This window comes from Pelophylax lessonae (assembly GCF_965119305.1).
Source record: "Pelophylax lessonae genome assembly, chromosome: 12".
NCBI classification, from domain to species: Eukaryota; Metazoa; Chordata; class Amphibia; order Anura; family Ranidae; genus Pelophylax; species Pelophylax lessonae.
Window position 1 is genome coordinate 31,343,529 of NC_138779.1, and position 21,117 is coordinate 31,364,645.

Here is a 21,117-nt window from a genome sequence, read left to right on the forward strand (position 1 = left end):
CTATGCGAATTGCATTGACTTCTGTTATTGAAGTCGCAGTGAAGTTGCGCAGGATGTCGGTTGTCAGTCGCAGGACTTTGAAGCGGCGTAGATGTGAACCAACACTAAAGGTGAAATGGGAAAGCAGTTTCTACATTGTTTCACAATTTGTGTACAGCATTGTGCTCTATATGTGGGAGGAGCGTGTTACAAGCTTTTTATTAGGGATGCATGGAAATTTTAGACGCAAATGGTGCTTTCGGCGTTTTGCCAATAAAGAAAGAGGTGCAAAAATGCTTTTGCTCCGATTTTATCATGATTTTACTGTACTTATGGTGTGTTTTTTATAGGTCATGGGACTTCAAAAATCACATAAAAAAAGGAAACAGGGGTTTGTTATTGATGCGTTCTTGCAGCGTTTTTAATGCATTTCAATGGGGAGGTGTGTTTTTGGTGTGGTTTTTTTTTTTTTTGTTTTGTAACTGACCAAGCATGATTTTTAACACCACAATGAAAGCGCAAGGGACCAGTGTGAAGACATACATAGAATTATTAAAGGGATGCATTTTTCTTGAGCTATGTGAAGGGGGGGGGGGGGGGGTGTAACCTTAGGGCCCTTTCACACGGGCGTTCCGCATGTCCGTATATCATCCCATTTTTTTGCGGATTATATACGGACATAATGTATGTCAATGGCATTGCGGATGTCAGGGGATGACCATCCGCTGACATCCGATTTTCATCCTTTCAGTTCTGTTACGTTTTTTGGAACGGAACAGAACCCTATTTTTTTGTTCCGTTTAAAAAACGGAACGGATGCAAAATCGGATGTCAGCGGTGTCATCCACTGACATCCGCAATGCCCATAGACATTATGTCCGTATATCATCCGCAAACGGATGGGATGATATGCGGATGACAAAAGTGTCTGATTTCTGGTAAATTCTGGACTTTAAATGGCTGTAGATAAGAGAAGACTGCAGATAAACGCGTACCACTTTATGTAGGAGGATTTGTTTAATCTCTGTGTATTACCTGAGGCCAGTCCTTTCACTGGGTTTATAGAAGGTTTACAACCAAACCAAAGGAAGAAAGAAAAAGCGGGACTATATCGGCAACAAATGAAGGGATGTGCACAAGTATTCACACTTTCATTAAAAAATATAACTTTGTTAATAAATTAAAAGGACAAAAACATGACACCACATATCACATTACATGTATGAAATAAGAAATGAGATCCGTAGCTTCCATATTGGGTAGCTGGTACAAGATACCAAGTTGTTGCAGGATCTAAATGTGAGTGCAGTCTGGCGGTCCCCGGTAATCCAACGCGTTTCGCAATTTATAGCTTCCTCAGGGCACCAAAAGACCGGAAAGACAAAGGAGTACAAAAAAACAATCATGTACTTAATTTACAACCACTTTAATTGCTCGGTATTATACTGGAGATTACTGAACCTTTTTTGCCTAGGCTTGGCCATGTATGCAGAGTAAGACCCCTTTCACACTTGTGCGACTTAAAAGTCGCACGATTTTACAGCGATTTTGCTGCGACTTTGTTGCTCAATTTTGACTGGGCTTGAAGCAATACCTATGTCTTTTGACCTCAAAACGCATCAAAATCGGGCCAAAGTAGTGCAGGGACTACTTTGAAGTTGGTGCGACTTCAAGTCGCACAGATATGAACGGTACTCATTGGAGAATGACTTGTCGTGCGATTTTGCAGTCCCAAATCGCAGGACAAGTCACACAAGTGTGAAAGGGGGCCTTAAGGTCCCGGATGCTCTGCTGTATCCAGAAGAACCCCATCATCTCATTACTATTTCACAAAATCTACACTTCTTTTTGTAAAAAATATCTTTCAGTGTCCATGCGACTGGCGGCAACAAAAGAAAGGTTGTCAGATGCTGGATTCACATAGATAACAGAATTTATATTACAAATGCGTTCCTCTAATTTCTCCCTGTAGCCTCCATTAAAAAAAAAAAAATAGAAACCAGTGCTAGCACTTTCCTGCAGCGTCACCTATGTGCCCCCATTCGGTCAGCTTCCATCTTCTGTTGCTGCTCCAGGCCATCCCTGAGCTTCCCCATACACAAAAGGAGAATGCTGCGGTCTCTCATACTGAGAGATCCCAATAGGAAAAGTTCCATAATGTGATTTGCTTTATTATTGAGGCTGCAGGGAGAAGTTTGATTAAAAGATCTGAACTGAACTGAATTAAAGCTGAAGTTTAATCTGCTTATGTTTTCCTCCCCCCCCCACCCTCCTCAACATGTTAATGATATTTTTTAAATAGAACCTTTCCTCTGTCATTACATACCCTATTTTTAGAGCCAGTGATGTCATCACTTGCTCACTATGCTTGTCTATGCAATGTAGGCATATCATGGCTAGTGGGAGGGGCCGGCAGGGTGCTGTACATCACAGCATCATGGCTGGTGGGAGGGGCCGGCAGGGTGCTGTACATCACAGCATCATGGCTGGTGGGAGGGGCCGGCAGGGTGCTGTACTTAGTTTCCTGAAAACATCACAGCATCCCGCCTCAGTACTGCTTTGAAGAGCCTTGAGCCCTGATGCAGTAAGCTGGCTTTTGGGCGGAGTTATGCAAATATCAAAATGTCTTGACAGGTGGGTGTCAGTTTGGGCGGTTAGATGATCCCAGGTAGGCCGCGTTTGCACAGTGGACATTATATAAAACACTAATAAAGGGGATGCTAGGATTTTACATACACTAATATTACATACGGTAATATCGGCCAGTTTCGGGGCCGATACCATTATATCGGTAAAAGTGAATATCGACCCTCCGATAATTGGCTTTGCCGATAATCGGTCGATCCCTACTATGAAGGGGTGTATTTGGTCCCCAAGAATGTTTTAGGTAGGTGCTATGTGTCAAAGTAAGAGCCACATGAATGGTTTCCCAGCACAACATTGCCCAAACACTGCCTCTGCCAGCTTGCTTCCTTCCCATACTGCATCCTGGTACAATCTCTTCCCCAGGTAATGCCTCGTTTCCACTGAGTGGTACGGTACGGTTCAGTACGGTACGGTTTCGGAACGGTACACCGTGCGTTTCCACCGCCAATAGTACCCTTTCATGATAGGCGTGGTGTAGCCGGAAAGCAGTGATCAACGATTCTCTGTCAACCAATCAAAGTTCTGCAGAGTGTAGCTCCACCTTGTTGGAACGGTACTAATGTGCTTGGTACTCCAACGAAAGGGTCCCAAAAAAGTGGTATGGTACGGTTCGGAATTAGGGTACCAGTCACAATGGAAACGGCAAATTGCGTACCGAACCGTACCGCTCAGTGGAAACACACGCACCCGGCCATCCACAGGAAGTAAAAGAAAACATAATTTATCAGATCAGGCCACCTTATTCTATTGCTTCGTGGTCCAGTTCTGATTTTCACGTGCCCCTTGTAGGCACTTTTGGCTGTGGACACGGGTCAGTGTGGGCACCCTGACCTGTCTTTGGCTACATATGGCCCCATACACCACAAACTGCAATGCCCATTTTTTTTTTTTTTTTCAGTTTTCAACACATTAACTTCAGGGACAACATGTTTACTTACTGCCTAATATATCTTACCGGCTTTCAGATGCCATTGTAACAAGATAATTTATGTTATTCACTTAGTGCCGGTTTCCACTAGTGCGACTTGCTGTGTGACTTGACACATGTCAAGTCGCACAGCAAGTCAAAAGCCATTGATTTCAATTCGGCCCGTTTCCACTGCCGCGACTTCAGTTGCAGCGACTTCAAAAGTAGTTCGTGCACTACTTTTGAGCCGGCTTCAGTGCGACTTCCCTCTATAATGAGGGACAAGTCGCACTGAAAGCCGCAGTTTACTTTCGCTACGAAGTCGCGCTAGAAGTAGCACGACTTCGTAGCCGCGGCAGTGGAAACGGAGCCTTAACCTGTTAGTTGTCCTAATGTTATGGCTGATTAGTGTATGCCAGGGGTATTCATACTATGGCCCTCCAGTTGTTCAAGAACTACAATTCCCATCATGCTTAGTCATGTCTGTGAATGTCAGAGTTTTGCAATGCCTCATGGGATGTGTAGTTCTGCAACAGCTGGAGGGCCGTAGTTTGAGGATCCCTGGTGTATGCTATTGAAACACATGCTGTATCAAAAACCACCAAGAAAAGCTCTGAGTGGCATTACTGCTGGTGCCAAAACCTTGTATAGGGGAGGCGCATCAAAACATTCATACTACAGACAAAAACACCAACTACGATACTGCGCCTCTAAGGTTACCAAACCGTTTTTTAACACAGGACGCCTTCAGGAAGCCCTGGTCAGTAGGAGCAGGCGAAACGTGTAGGTGGAAGGGGATGCACCCCCCCCCCACCTGGAGTCCCGATACCTGTTTGTAGTGCCTGCCAACAGGACCTCCATGTAGTATTGAAACGCATGCACCTGGAAGATTCACCTGGAGAGAATTTACAACAATACAGTGTATGTTCTCTGAACCCCCCACTTGGCGGTTCTTGTTTCCCCCCCGACACCATCCACAACCTGCAGTTCCTCATGACCCCTAACTACATGTTTCGCTCCTCCTACTGACCGGGGCTTCCTCAGGACACTTCAGGAAGCCCTGGTCAGTAGGAACAGGTGAAACATGTAGGCGGAAGGGGATACACCTCCCCACCTGGAGTCCCGATACCTGTTTGAAGTGCATGCCAACAGGACCTCCATGTAGTATTGAAACGCATGCACCTGGAAGATTCACCTGGAGAGAATTTACAACAATACAGTGTATGCCCTCTGAACCCCCCCCCACTTGGCGGTTCCTGTATCTCCCCTCCCCCCACTACCCACAACCTGCAGTTTCTAATGACCCCTAACTACGTTTTGCTCCTCCTACTTACCGGGGCTTCCTCAGGACGCCTTCAGGAAGCCCTTGTCAGTAAGAACAGACGAAACATGTAGGTGGAAGGGGATATGCTCCCCCACCTGGAGTCCCGATTAGGGATGCACCGATCCGACTTTTTTGGTCCCGATCCCGATCTTTTGCTTTGTGAAATCGCCGATCCCGAGTCCGATCCGGAAGTACTGTTTTGTGAGTTTATAACAAAATAATACTTCCGGATCAGTATCGGCAGATACCTTATAACAATTGTGCATTCAAAATCTAAAATGTCATGGGTTTAGTCTTTAAGAGGTTAATCCTCCCTCCTCCGGCAGACGGAACGAAAAGATACATTGTAATCATTGTGTTTACTTAACTTGGAGAGTTGAAAGGCATTTGCAGGAGGCTCTTTTTTTTTTTTTTTTCTTTTCTTTGACAGCTGTTCTCTGCTCCCTCACAAGCTATAAAGAGCAAAACCGGATCGGCCCGTGGATCTGTTAATTTTACTGATCCCCCGATACAGCTCTTTTGCCCGTATCGGGGCCGATATCCGATCCGAATATCGGATTGATGCATCCCTAGTCCCGATACCTGTTTGAAGTGCATGCCAACAGGACCTCCATGTAGTATTGAAACGCATGCACCTGGAAGATTCACCTGCAGAGAATTTACAACAATACAGTGTATGCCCTCTGAACCCCCCACTTGGTGGTTCCTGTATCTTCCCTCCCCCCACTACCCACAACCTGCAGTTCCTAATGACCCCTAACTACATGTTTCTCTCCTCCTACTGACCGGGGCTTCCTCAGGACGCCTTCAGGAAGCCCTGGTCAGTAGGAACAGGCAAAACATGTAGGCGAAAGAGGATACACCCCCCCCCCCCCCCACCTGGAGTCCCGATACCTGTTTGTAGTGCCTGCCAACAGGACCTTTATGTAGTATTGAAACGCATGCCCCTGGAAGATTCACCTGCAGAGAATATTTTGTGAATGCCACATTCTCTGCCTCTATGTGTGAACAGATTGGAAGTTTGGGATTGATAAAAAATTTTCTCATGCTCTGTTTACAAAATTTCAAAACGCGTTTATACATCATCTGAAAAAAAAAAACTGTCCCGAGGATGTTTTCATCATACATTGTTTTACGCACGGTAAAGTTCTTTTGTTTTTTAATTGTATTTGCCGGGCGGCGGCACCTCTGTCCTTGCCGATCTATCCTGGGCCGTGTTGTCTAGTTTGCAGAAAGCCTTAGATCGCACATATCGCAGGCTCTCCCCGTACCTGGCTGCCGCTGCTGGCATGATGTAGCCCGAGCCAGGCGTCTTTAGCGAGATATACAGCCTCATAATTAGCCTCCTGCTTTTCTCCCTGAGTGCTGGCATCAGCAGTGTGTGATGGCTGCCTCTGATTAACGGCCGCTGTGCAGCCATTTCCTTGTGCCACCGATGACCAAATTTGTCACTTCAGTTTTGACACAGACCTGATTTCTTGCTAAAACTTTGCTCTGCGGCTGCTGGCTCCATCCCTTAATGTCTCGCAGCGTTCGTCGCGGTGGGGGCCAAAAGGCTCTCATTAACGCTCCTTTTTTTTTTTTCTTACATGCACCCCCCTTTCCAGCATGCGTGCCTGACTTAATCCTTAGGCTGAAATATAGATAACTTCCCTTCTCTTCGGCGTCCCCAGTGTAGCTGTCCAAACCCCTGCGTCTTGCTAATTGTTTCCTGCATCTATTGTCATAACTTTTGACCTCGGCCTGCGTCTGGGGTTAATGTGTATCGTCTCACATCAGACATTACCCATCCCTGCTCAGATAATCCCGTCGCAGCAGTCTGCCGGGCTGCGCAAATTGGTGAAACTGCTCTGGTATAATGTCAGTCCTTCCAAAGGCAATCATTCTCATTTTGGATGGTTGCTGGAAGATCTTCTCACTGGTAGATCTACTACGAAAGGTAAAAGTGTGAATTTCTGAACACGTGGTTAAAATAAAAGTATGAAAAGTAGGATTTGTAATTCTCTTCAGCCAGTCTTGTGATCCAGGCACCCACTGCAAAACTGTACAGTCAGGTCAGTGACTTCCCTTTTTTTCCAGTACAGTTAAAGCATTTGTAACCCTAGGAAAAAAAAATTGGATCCTGTTACTTTAAAGTATGTTATACAGCACAGTACTTGTGCCGTGTAATTTGGCCCCCGTATCACCTGAAACATCCGTTTGACCCCCCCCAAGTTTCATGTAAACTTGCTGTTCACACTGCTCTTATACCAGCTGAAGCCTATGTGAAACAGACCCAACACCTTCCTTGTGAGGGTTTATTTTACCACCTTCTTGTCCCCAATCTGATTATTAAAGTGGTTGTAAAGTCAGAAGGTTTTTCTTTTTAATAAATTCTATGCATTAAGATAAAAAGCCTTCTGTGTGCATCAGCCCCCCTAATACTTACCTGAGCCGCCTGTCATTCCAGCAATGCCCATGAGTCCCTCAGCCATTTGGGACTCTCTCTCTCTCCTGATTGGCTGAGATACAGTAGCGATGCCATGGGCTCCTGCTGCTGTCAGTCAAACTCAGCCAATAAGGAGAGAGAGGGAGCGGGGCCAAAGGCAGCTCCGTGTCTGAATTAATACCTGGAGCTGTAGCATGGGTGCCTCCATAGCTGGCTGCTTGCTGTGGGAGCACTCAACAGGAGGAAGGGGCCAGGAAGACCGAAGAGGGACCCGAGAAGAGGAGGATCCGGGCTGCTCTGTGCAAAACCAACTACACAGAGGAGGCAAGTATAACATGTTTGTTATTGTAATAGAAAAAAAAACAAGACTTTACAATCACTTTAGAGCCCATTCACACTGCCGCGGTCGGTCGCGGTCCATTGAGTAGTACAGGACCCGTTCTAATAGGAGCAACACAAGTCGCTCCGACTTAGAAAAAGGGTCCTGTACTACTTTGGAGCGACCTCAGAGCGACTTGCATAGACTTCCATTATGTGAAGTCCCTGCAAGTCGCGCCGAAGTCGCGGTGCACGCGACTTCACAGGTCGCCCCCTGAAGTCGTGTCGCCTCAGTGTGAACCGGCTCTTAACATTCCCCAGTACCATTCTCTGTGCCAGGGATACATACATAAACTTCTTCCCCTTTGAGAGCGGGCGCTATGTGTTGCTGCGGCTGGCTCTCATTCACGATCAAGTGATCCTCATATCTGCAATGGCATAGTGGTATCTCCATTGATAACAATGAAAGCCTTCAGATTGGAGTGTTCATCTGCAGTGCCATCTACTTAATAGTGTAACTGTCAGATACATTTACATTATTAAAAATAATACATCATTTAAAAACATTTTTTTTTTTTTTTTTATAAAATGTTTTGTTAGCTTATAATAATAATAAAAAAAGCATATTTTTAATTAAAACATTTCACATAAAAGCCTTAAAATAAAAAGAAAAGTCCTTAAAAAAAATGCTTGGTAATCATATATGAACATTTGAATGTCCATAACCTGGCCACAGTCCTTTAATATTTTTAATGATATTTGAAGGATAGCCAAAGCTTTTAGTCGATGTTCTTAATTTGCTTGGAGTTCTGCTTTAAGATCCTCCGCTCTCCTTTCTTACTTCTTTCCATCTACTTAATAGTGTAACTGTCAGATACATTTACATTATTAAAAATAATACATTTAAAAACATTTTTTTTTTTTTTTTTTATAAAATGTTTTGTTAGCTTATAATAAAAAAAAACATATTTTTAATTAAAACATTTCACATAAAAACCTTAAAATAAAAAGAAATGTCCTTAAAAAAATGCTTGGTAGTCATTATATAAATATTTGAATGTCCATAACCTGGCCACAGTTCTTTAATATTTTTAATGATATTTGAAGGATAGCCACAGTTGTAGTCGATGTTCTTAATTTGCTTGGAGTTCTGCTTTAAGATTCTCCGCTCTCCTTTCTTACTTCTTTCCATCTACTTAATAGTGTAACTGTCAGATACATTTACATTATGAAAAATAATACATTTAAAAACATTTTTTTAATAAAATGTTTTGTTAGCTTATAATAATAAAAAAAAAACATATTTTTAATTAAAACAACATTTCACATAAAAACCTTAAAATAAAAAGAAAAGTCATTAAAAAAAAATGCTTGGTAATCATAAATGAACATTTGAATGTCCATAACCTGGCCACAGTCCTTTAATATTTTTAATGATATTTGAAGGATAGCCAAAGCTTTTAGTCGATGTTCTTAATTTGCTTGGAGTTCTGCTTTAAGATTCTCCGCTCTCCTTTCTTACTTCTTTCCATCTCTTCTTAGTCTCCTCGCGGCTTCCTTCCCGCTCGCATGTAAATTCACTTATCATGCTTTTTTAAGATGCCTCCCCTCCTTCTACCTGACATCTAAATTGCTTTCAGTCACTTGCTCCTTCTCCTGTTTTCCCTTAAATGAATTACTAATGACATCTAGCTCAATCATCCCCTCACTGCAGGCACTTTGAGAGTAATGTGCCCCATCCGAACCTTTTAACCTATTACTGAACGTATTTCCCAATTGAATCAGCTCCACCACAGGTGTAATAACTAATCATTTGACATACACCTGCTCTGATGTACTTAGCGCTCGGGATCTGTGTTGGATGGCTGTAATTTCCTGTTTATTGCGTTGTCCAATGGATCCGTTGTGCCTACGTTTGCCGCGATTAGCGTATTTAGAGAAACAAGAGATGTTCAGACGAGGGCCGTGTCATGGTGGACCCTGGGCAGCATTTGGATGCCAAGGTATATTGTAACCATTTTCTCTCCAAGGTAGCTTTACAAAAAATGTCCACTACTGGGCCTATGCAAAGAGTCTGAGTATACCGTAATAAATTGTAATTAGTGTGCCTATTGCGCTATATATATATATATATATATATATATATATATATATATATATATATATATATATATATATAGTTTTAGTTACTGAAAATTGCTGCCCTGTTAAGAGATGTTTTTTTTTTTTTTTAAGAATCATACTTACCGAGATGGATGCTGCATCTGTCCCCCGGCACCTCTAAGACAGAATCGAACGATGTAACCCCGCCGATTGCTCAGTTCTCACAGATCCCAGAGCAGAGAGCTGCTGACTGTCAGACGCCGCTGTCTGCTCTACCCAACCCCCCTCTCGCTGGGCTGTGGCGGGAGTGGGAGCCGCTGGCTCAGGCTCTCAGCTGCTTACTAAGTGGCTGAGCTGGGTGGCAGTCCAGGCATGTGGGCGGATCCTGACTCTATTGTCCTCTATTGACGGGATCTTGCCTGAGCCTGGACCGGGTCTGTGACATCAGCAGACAGTGGTCTTCAGCCTGCTGTCTGCTGAAAACGGGTCTACAGGAGTGAAGAACGAACTACACTCCTGTGATCCATAGGTAAAGTACAACCAAACTAGCTTTGGCTATACTTCTCCTTTAAATGCTTGACCCAACATGCTTGTGGTTGCTACTTTCAATTACAAGGCTCTTTGCATTGATGTTGATATAGAAGTTCAGGACCAGGCAGACTGTGCTTGGAATCAGAAAGTTGACCATCCAGGATCACAACTCAAGTCACCCCTGACTCGTCACCTGAAGAATCAATGTCAGACATGTGGCTTAGTGGTTGACACTTCTGCCTTGCAGCACTAGGGTCCTTGATTTGAATTTCGACCAGGACGCTATCCACATGGGAGTTTGCATTCTCTGTGTGCTTTCCTCCCACACTACAAGTATGCCAGTATGTTATTTGGCTCAGGTGAGGCACCCAAAATGCCTAAACTCTCTTAATTGCTTTTAGTCCCCATTGAGAATTGCAAATGAGTCCCTATAGAGTTGCAAATTTAAAAAAAGCTAATAACAAAAACAACAAGTTAGACTGTAAAATAAAGCGGAACTTCACCCTAAAGCCCCGTATACACTAATACTCTAATCGTTAGTTCACAGTTGTCGTCCAAAATTTTCAGAAGGGACAAACGCGAAAATGTTTCTCGTACGATTTTTGTTTACTCAGTAGAGTTTTCGTCCAAAAATACAATACAAAACTTTACATCACTTCAGAATTTTTATTCTGTCATACGAGAATTTTCATACTTTAATAACCTATTCATTTTTAATATAGAGATTAGCATCCAAAAAAAGGGACAATCATTCGTGTGTGCAAGACTTTAAAGAGAGAAGTACCTAGTTTTAGCAGGTACCTGCTCCCATTTCTTCTTCTGGTCCTACTGCACTCAGCTTCTTTGCTAATATCCTAACATGATGGACCTCTTCCCCCCTCATATGGAGAAACCCCTTTACAACCACCCTAACACTGACCATATGTACCTTGGTAAAAGGTTGGGCTTTAACACCAACAAGCCACACAGATGCGTCACTAGGTGGCTCTTGTTTACATGCTGAAAGCATCGTCACTGCACACTCTTAGCACAAAGACCAAGGTATCGAAGACCGCTCATGGTGTGGATTAAAGATCACTGTGACAGTGGTCAAATGAGCGCCGATCCTTTCCGCCCAGCGGGTGTTCAGAACTATTTAAAAGAACAACAGGTCATGCGGGAGAGAGGTTTACTACTATATTATTTTTCTTCAGATTCCTCAATCAACCTCTCAGAACTTCTATTACAACAATAGAAGCAGTGCATCCAGATGGTGCAGCCTTGGTCTAACCTTGGGAACCTCTACTTGGACCCCACGCTGTGGGGATGGCTTGTAATGTTGCTTCCTGCACATATTATAGTGGATAGCACATGTATTGCTTTCTGTATGGTATTTGTTCATTATGTTTTATATATTACCATTTTTTTGCCACATTTAGCAGTTTTTGTTTTTTTTTTTAGGGGGGGGGGGGGGAGGTGTTTTGGCAGGTACCCACTCCCACTTCTGGCTCAGAACGATGCGGTGATCTGACCTGGAAGTTCAGCCCCCCTTCTTCCCCTGCAGTCTTCTGGGACACATCACAGGTCCCAGAAGACTATGGAACCATTCGCAAGGCGCAATGCAGCACGCTCTGTAGGAAACCGAATTTGAAGCCGCAAAGCTTCACTTCCTGTTTCCTTGTACTTGCTATGCCGGCGCCTGAACCTGAAGCTAAATGAAGAATCTGTTCAGGTGAGGACATCGCTAGATCCCTGGAGAGGTATGTGTCCTTATATTAAAAGACAACAGCTACAGTATTTGTAGCTGCTGACTTTTACATTTTTGAGGGGAGCCAGGAGCTTCTCTTTATAAGGGCACAGGGTCAGTGGGTAGCTTTATTCCAGCATCTCCTGTGTAGAAAAAAACGCTCTGTTGACCTAAGTGGCAGTCACCAGTCTCCATGATGGATTGTGGGTAGTTATAACGTATTATTTTTTTATCACAGGTACTTGTATTGCACCGTCAATTTACGCAACCTTTCATGTTGTACATTCACATCAGTCACTGCCCTCAAGGAGCTTACAATCTAAGGTCCCTAACTCACATTCATACATACACATACTAGGGCCAATTTAGACAGGAGCCAATTCACCTGCCAGCATGTCTTTGGAGTGTGGGAGGAAACCAGAGCACCAGGCAATGGGAGAACATGCAAATTCCAGGCAGGTAGGGTCGTCGTGGTTGGTATTTGAACCGACGACCCTAGTGCTGCTAGACAGAAGTGCTAAACACTTTGTCACTGTGCTGCCTTTTTATATTGTGTTTTTGCTGTGTGGTTGGTTTTAGAAGATGGACCTACTCACAACTGGAATGACTTTGGTCAGAATGGTTTTCTCTTGAGTCTACATAGCTCTTGTTTTGATCGTTCCATGGGTCCTCCAGAAAGCCATAAACTTACTGATGGAGGGACAAGTATAGTGTCAAATAGGTGGCTTGTTAATCCACTTGTAAATAAAATTAAAGTAAGAAAAGTAAAATGTAATGAAATTGAAAAAAAAAAAAAGAATATGCACATATACATGTAAGAAATTTGACGCGTGTGTTCAATGATTTTGACGAATGATAACCTCTGGTTTTGCAGATTGCCACTGCGGTGAAGTTTTTGCAGAACCCCCGAGTGCGTCAGAGCCCCGTTGCCACCCGGAAGGACTTTCTGAAGAGGAAAGGTACAAATTGCCCTGTTTTGGTCTTGGCCGTTAAGGACACGTTGGTTAATGTATGCACAATCCTCTTTATTGAGTGCTGTTATGGCTACGTGTGTTTACACTGCCGCTCCATGGGTAGCCTAGGACCCCCTGATGGGAAATGATTCACACTTAGCGGCACAGGGAAAAGGAGGTAATGAGAGGCATTTGCCAGTTAGTCGTCTTTGTAAAATGTTGTAATAATGGGCTTATTAATTCACTAAACTCTTGCAGAAAAAACAGTGCCCTCGCTGATTGCAGCCAATTGGCATCTCTTTGAACCTGCTAAACGTTTCAGAAACCTAGTTGATGTGGGGAAATATGGATGTTTTCTTTTCCTGCTATCCAGTGCACATAGAAATTTATAGCTGATACCTACATCAGGCTATTATCTGAGCAAGTGTGTCATAGGCTTATCTCAGGGGGTGTAGCAGCAATCAAGCAGGCCAACACCAGCCAGGTGTATTGACTATTTCTTCAAGAACAATTGGCCTGGAGTGTCCTGTTTAAATCATTATAATAGCAATGGTCTTAACGTCCTAAAATCAAACAGGTGAGGTCACTGTCATCTTCAAACTATAAGGAGCTTATCTTCTTTTACTGTCATTAGTGGAAGTTCTGAACCAAGGCAGCAAGGTTAAAGCGGCGGGTTAGGGCAGGGAGTTCTTGTAACTTTGTGACCCTCGTTAGTAAATTAGGAGGCCTCTTAGATAGTGACCTGGCAACCTAGAGCCACCAGCAAAAAAGTGTTGCTTTGCAGGTTAGGGGAGGGTTCCTCAAAAGTTCCCCCGATGATAAAAAAAAAAAAAATACAAAGAAAAGAAGAACAAGGAAGATAGAATTAATAAAAGCATGTAAATCAACCTGTCTGGGATAGCATTCCTCAAGTTCAAAGACTCCAGGTTGTGGGTTGGAATAGGCCTGGCAAGCCTACTATGGAAGAAGAAAATTCTACTGAATGCAGGAATTAGTAACTGTGCATTGTGCAGAGGGCCTGGGGGGCTTTATTAACACAAAAATATGGGATGTTTATGTCCTCTGTCTCTTTGGTGACTTCTAGGGTATATTGACTATCTCCTAAACGTTATATTTATTTCCCTATCCCTGATCTACTTGTGTTTTCGAGGAAAGCCCTTTGGTATTTAATAAACCTTTTGTTGTTCTTTTGCTACCTGTATAAATTTGTGGTGTCAGGGATGTCTTCCTAAGGCCATACACCTGTGGTTGCAGGAAAGAAATATGCACAATTCCCCCATCAAACCAGATTCCCCTATCAAACCAGGCAGCGCTGCCAAGCAATTTTCTGCTCTGAGCGGGAGAAGACCGTAAATATTGGTAGCAGCTATAGCAGCCGCTACCAATAATCACACGCAAACCTGGCAGGCTAGTTGTACCCAAGTTGATCAATCAATCAACTTGGTACTTTCAGCCTGCCCAGACAGTTTGCATCTCAGTCGGTTCAACAGGATTAGAACCGTGTGTGACTGGCATAGGACAATGACAGTTGTCTCCGGCGCACAAGTGGGATACAAGTACCAATCCACTGCACACATGGATAATCTCTTGAAGCCTTGCTGCCCTTAAGGACTGGGGATGTCCTATGACCACTAAAAAAACAAACAAGTGAAGGTGCACAGGCCTAGTGCATCACCCCACAAATTGTGGTTTTGAGCCAAACCAAAAGGTTCGGCTCTGAGGAAGAGGGAAATCCTTCAAAATGCATTAGCCTGCAGGGACCCCTATGAGGCCCCCCCTATGCTTTGGAGACTGTCCAGTCTGGGGACACTTAGCCACGGATGTGTGGCATGATAAGCACTTTGAACTCATATGTTTGTGAATAGTTCTTTTTATCGTGCTATGTCTTCCTAAGACTTTCTTGGGATGTCTTCCTAAGAATCGCAGTATCATGATCATTCAGTAATACTATCTCCCCTTAATCTCCATTCCACAATATTTGGCTTGGTTTGTTGTACGTAGGCTGTCACACTGAAGCAGAGCTTGATCCCCTCCATTTGGAGACTGGGCCCAGGGGCAGTTTTCAAACATGATGAAGACCCCAAATACACCTCCAAGACAACCACTACCTTGCTAAAGAAGCTGAGGGTAAAGGTGATGGACTGGCCAAGCATGTCTCCAGACCTAAACCCTATTGAGCATCTGTGGGGCATCCTCAAACGGAAGGTGGAGGAGCGCAAGGTCTCTAACATCCACCAGTTCCGTGATGTAATCATGGAGGAGTGGAAGAGGACTGCAGTGGCAACCTATGAAGCTCTGGTGAACTCCATGCCCAAGAGGGTTAAGGCAGTGCTGGAAAATAATGGTGGCCACACAAAATATTGACACTTTGGGCCCAGTTTGTACATTTTGACTTAGGGGTGTACTCACTTTTGTTGCCAGCAGTTTAGACATTAATGGCTGTGTGTTGAGTTATTTTGAGGGGATAGCAAATTTACACTGTTATACAAGCTGTACACTCACTACTTTACATTGTAGCAAAGTGTAATTTCTTCAGTGTTGTCACATGAAAGGTATAATAAATATTTGCAAAAATGTGAGGGGTGTACTCACTTTTGTGAGATACTGTATATGCCAAAAAAAAAGGGACCATTATTTGTCCGATATTCTCGTTGTGTGAACAAGGCTTTATTCTGTACCATTTGCTGCTGTTATTGGGGCAAACTGGAGGACCGTAATCTGGTATCCTCATGAGGACTTACCCATACCTACTTAGATGTTATGCCTCAGGGCAATAATACATACACAGGGTTATACCGAGGATCCCTTTATTCCTGTCCTTGTCTTGCTAACAGGAGCAACTTGAGTACATCAATGACCACATTAGTGCAGTATGCTCCTTCTTTATCCAGTGAGCAGCTGTACTGCTTTACTGAATTTGAAAAATGAGCGATCACAAACCAGACTATGCTATTTTATGTGACAGGCAATTCTTGATCCCTCCGAACAGAATTACGAATCCTTTGCAGGTAGAAGAGCGACAAGGGTTTAGTGTTAAATCTGAATTCTAGGCAGATATAAAAGACATAGCCTAACACAGCTCTGCATTGAATGTATTTTATAAATGTAGGCTAATTTGACTTAGTTTTGGTCTCTTGAAGTCTCTGTACAGCAGAACTCAGACTGAGCGAGGAAGAACAACAACAAGGAGCCGGTGTGTGATACTGCAGTGCACAAGAGCTAAAAAGAGACTCAGTGATAGAAGGAGAGAACGGAGTGATTGAGAAACAAGCTCACTAGTCTGCTGCTTCTCGTTTCACTGTCCAGTCACAGGCTGGATATCTGAGGAAAGTGAAAAAATAGCACTGGGCCCATATGGTTATTTTATTGGTGGTATTATCTTAAAGTACTCATGTTTATTGAATTGTATTATAACTGTATTGTCTTCCCTCATATTGTAAAGCGCTGCGCAAACTGTTGGTGCTATATAAATCCTGTATAATAATAATAATGTTAATATGAATAATCTGGTTCCCTTTAAGGCGTCTTCTACACCCCAGAGGATCTCCACGGACTCCTTAGCTTGTAGCATAATGTAACAAACATGGAAATTGAGGCACCATACCGCTGCTAAGCAGTCCAGTGTTATCCCAATAAAAGTCAGGGGGACAATCCAAAAAGAAGGCAACATGTTTTGAGGGTCTAAAAACACCTCCTTTATTGGGGCTTGATTGAAAACAATGTGAATAGACTAGAACTGGACCTTTTTACAATGTGATTGCAAGCACAGGCCAGGACAAAACTCGTTTTTTTTTTTTTGGGGTGGACGTGGGTAACCTCCAGGGACGGTGGGACTTGCCAGTAGGTTCCCTCCCATCCTTAAAAATCCCTTAGTGAGCTGAGCTTCCCCCACTCCCTTTCCCTCCTGTCTGGGCCTGGTGTCTGGTGGGGATCCCAGGACAGAGGATGCAGCGGAGAACCCTGGGACCTGGGATAGTGTGTCCTGCCCTGGTAGTCTGGAGGGGTCCCAGTGTAGGAGACCCCTAGGTGCATGCCCCACTGTTTGCAGTGTGGGTATAGTGCAGGAGGGACCCGGTGCAGAGTGCACAGCAGAGTCTCCCCTAACTTGTGCCCTACCTTCAGGAGAGGGTCCCCTTGCAGGGGGTGCAGTGTTGCAGAGAGCACAGGGAAGATCCTGGCAGCATGCTGTAGCTGATGGTGGCCATTTTTCCTTAGTCTGGCTGGTCTCCTGTTGGCAGCCATATTTGTGTAGCCCAATGATGTCACAGGGGCCATTTTCTCTTAATCCGGGGGAAGCTAGAGATGACCAAAGCCTCATGGGGATGCCGAAGCTTCTCCTCTTCCTCCTCAGTTTTCTCTTCCTGTGCCCAAGACATATGAACAGGGATGGCGTCCATGGTGATGCTGGGTCTGAATTCTTTGCGGTCCTCCGATCAGTAGGGTGAGTCCTTGGGGGTTCCTGTTATTATTATTATACAGGATTTATATAGCGCCAACAGTTTGCGCAGCGCTTTACAGTGTGGGGGAAGACAATACAGTTACAGTACAATTCAATACAGGGGGAATCAGAGGGCCCTGCTCGTTAGAGCTTACAATCTATCTGTCTCTCTGCTGATAGGTACCCTGAGCCTTGGGGGGATCCTTTAGTGGTGCCAAAAGTTTGTTTTTGTACTGCATGGTCCTCATTTCCTTAAGGAGCCTCAGGTCACATCTCCCCCACTGACCCCCTCATGGAGGTGGCAGGCCCCGCAGAACCCCAGCTTCCCATTGTTGCATTGATGGTGGTCCTGCAGTCTTTAGTGTCCTGGGGGGAATTGACGTGTGGGCAAAGGCCCAGGAGGAAGCATCCCCCACCTTTCCCTGCTCAGTCTGTCTCATCTGATTCTGAGACCGATGCTGCCGTGGACGTTGCTCATCTAATTTAATGGCTTAGCTATTCAAAGCCAGGTACTGAGGGATAGAGGTCTGTCTGGATCAGTGATCTCTACTATAGTGAAGGCAAGGAAGTCGTCTTCCAGCAAGGTTTACCATCGTACGTGGAAAGCGTACATTTCTTGGTGTGAGTCGATTGGTGCTCAACCTCGATTCTTTTCTGTGGCTTGGATCTTAAACTTTCTTCAACAGGGCGTTGATCAGAAGTTGGCTTTGAAAATCATCAAGGGCCAGGTGTCTGCCCTGGCTATCTTCTTTCAGCGACCCCCCCTAGCCACGCACTCTTTAGTTCGTACCTTCATTCAGGGGGTTCGACATGTGGCTCGACCTGTATGGTCTCTTTTACCACCATGGGATTTAAATTTGGTACTTTCGGTTCTCCAGAAGCCTCCATTTGAGGATATTCAGGAGATCTCCTTGTCTACGTTATTCCAGAAGGTGACATTCTTGGTGACTATTACCGTGGCCTGCAGGGTATCGGAATTGGCGACATTATCCTGTCGCAGTCACTATTTTGTGGTCCATAGGGATAAAGTGGTTCTTAGTCCCTGTCCATCATTCCTGCCCAAAGTTGTCTCTAACTTCCATTTGAATGAGGACATTGTGTTGCCTTCCTTGTGTGCCAAGCCGGCTCATCCCAAGGAATTTGCTTTGCATACCTTGGATGTGATTCATGCGATTCAGGTGTATCTGGCAGCTACTGAGACCTTTTGGAGGTCAGACTCAATTTTTGTGGTTACTGACAGACCAAGAAAAGGGCTGGCTGCTTCTTCGGCTACCATCTCCAGATGGATCAGACAAATGGTGACTCTGGCCTATTCCATTAAAGGTCAGGTTCCACCTTTCCCTGTCGGGGCGCATTCTACTCGGACACTTCTCGTGCCTTCTGTCATCAGGCATCAATATCGCAATATTGCAAGGTGGCCATTTGGTCTTCGGTGCATACCTTCATAAAATTCTATAAGGTAGATACCTTGGCATCTGCAGATGCCTCTTTTGGCAACAAAGTTTTGCAGGCTACTGTTTAAAAGGGGCTGTTCCCTCTTGAGGGTTGTCTTTCTTTAAACTTTTATTTTTCAGACGGGGCTCCTGTGACCCATTTAGGGCTCCTGTGTCCTGGTTAAGGGCTTTTAAGTTTAGTCTTGGGTTATTTTCCCCACCCCTCATTTTCTTTTTGGCACTGCTTTTGGATGTCCCAATAGTTATGATTTATGGAGTGCTGTGTCCGTTGAACGAAAGACAAAATGGGATTTTTGTACTTACCGTAAAATCCATTTATCTGAGTTCATCAACGGACACAGCACCCACCCCTCTATGGAGTTCTAATACTGCTTGCTACTAAACTGATTACCTAGAGCAGAGAGGGGAGTTATATACAAAGCTGAGGATGGCCCATGGGCGTAGCCAGGTGTTTTTTGTTATGCCTAGTCCTACTCCTGGAGGAGGCAATATAACCCAGTAGTTATGATTTATGCAACGCTGTGTCTGTCGAACTCAGAGAAATGGATTTTACAGTAAGTACAAAAATACTATTTTTCCACTGGATGGGAGATACAAATTATAATTATCCATTTAATCCAAGTATGGAAAATCAAAACTCAAGAGTGTATGATCGCCAAAAGGTGGGCAAAATGGGTACAAATACTTACAGAAAACAACTCTGCAATGTGCCTGCAAAATTCCTAAGCTCTCTCTCTCCCATGTAGATCAAAAAAGCAGCTCTCAGGGAATCCATCTGTCCATCTCTAACATTGTGGGCAAGGAAAATGGCGTCAAATGCGGTCCCTGGCGTCCCAATATACTGGGTATGCGCGTCGTAATGACGTCATGCGTCGCCGCTTCAACAAGAGGCTGCTGCGTCATTTCCAGTCCCTGCGATGACAACACCTGGAGACCAGTAGTAGCCATATTGGAGACAGAACGCCGCAGACACAGGATGTCTCTAGTACCTGAGAAACGGAAAACGTCTCGGACGAGAGTTTGTAAGGCCCCATAACAGATATGTAGAGGCCTTCCTGTGCCGGGCATAGTCATGAACCTTCACAGCATTCCATAGAGTCACTGAACTAAAGGGGAACACCCGTACTAATGCAGCACAAGTCATATTTTAGCACATTCTATAGAAAGAACAAAACTGAATAAAACAAAATATAACAAAACCCAAAGTAGACAAGAAATGCAAATGTTTTGGCTGCTTTGCCTACAACAAAGAACGTAAAAATGAGAAAGTTGTGGATCCCATAAAATAGTTTAATCATACTTCATTTTTTTTTTTTTTTATATATAGGTTGTATAAGAAATTTTGGTTATAAGTATTTTAACTTCAGTGCTGACATCATCTACACTCTTCTTGTAATTAAACACCTCTTTGTCGTGAATGGAAACCTCGAGATTCCGTTGATCAGACCCTCATCAATTAGTGACAAAGTCGCCCTCACAGCCACTGGATAAATGTCATCCACTGCCGACCGTACCGGTACAGATGGAGAGAGCGAGCTGGAAAATCACCGTAAGGTCACAAAGCAGTCATGCTCGGGGTCAGGGAAAGTCTTCCTACGATTGGTCTAATTAGCGAGCAATTGATCTGACTTCACTGTGTGCTTTAATGTAAGCGTACATTGAGTGGCTCAAGTCATAGCGTGATCTATACGGAGTATCGCTGTGGGCACATTACAGTCTTTTTTTCCTCATTAACTCTCATTTAAAGCTCATAGAGGGAAGGCAAAAAAAAAAAAAGAAGAGATAAGATAGATTTTTTCTTGGCTTTCACACCGCCATACCTATTTACGATGTAACTGTCTGATCGCGTTATCTGTACAATGCGACGGCCTAGTAGAAAAATCTATGCCTTCAATATTACGGCCTTTTACGTAACACCTTGGCCATTGTTTATTAAGCCTCAGCAGAAAATGGTCTTTCTTAGGGCCCTTTCACACTGATACATTTTACCTGCGTTTTTTCCTTGTAAGAAAAATTTTTCCCTTTAACTCCTATGGGACTTTTCACACCACTGCGTTAGCGGCAGGGCCTTTTTCTCAGCAGGAACGCGGGGGAACGCAGTTCCGGCACTTCCAGCACTGAATGTATGTCATAGCAAGGGGTGTTGGGTTGCGATGTAGGGTCTACTGATGCTGGCTCCTGGGGTGCCTATTGTTGCTGGAGTGGATCTATTTTTGTGTGGCAATCTATTGTTGCTGGTGGAGGATCTTTTGTTACTGGGAGGGGTCTACTGTTACTGGGTGCTGGAGAGTCTATTGATGTTGACTGCTG

The 21,117-nt window shown here is 44.1% G+C and overlaps 1 protein-coding gene across 1 annotated transcript in view; it reads left to right on the forward strand.

Annotated features, from left to right (window-relative positions):
- Nucleotides 1-21,117, forward strand: part of PEX14 (peroxisomal biogenesis factor 14) — a 282,226-nt gene that overhangs the window by 147,242 nt on the left and 113,867 nt on the right. The window contains exon 3 of the mRNA XM_082274523.1: nt 12,837-12,921. Coding sequence (XP_082130649.1) covers nt 12,837-12,921 — 85 coding nt within the window. The remainder of the gene's footprint in view (nt 1-12,836; nt 12,922-21,117) is intronic.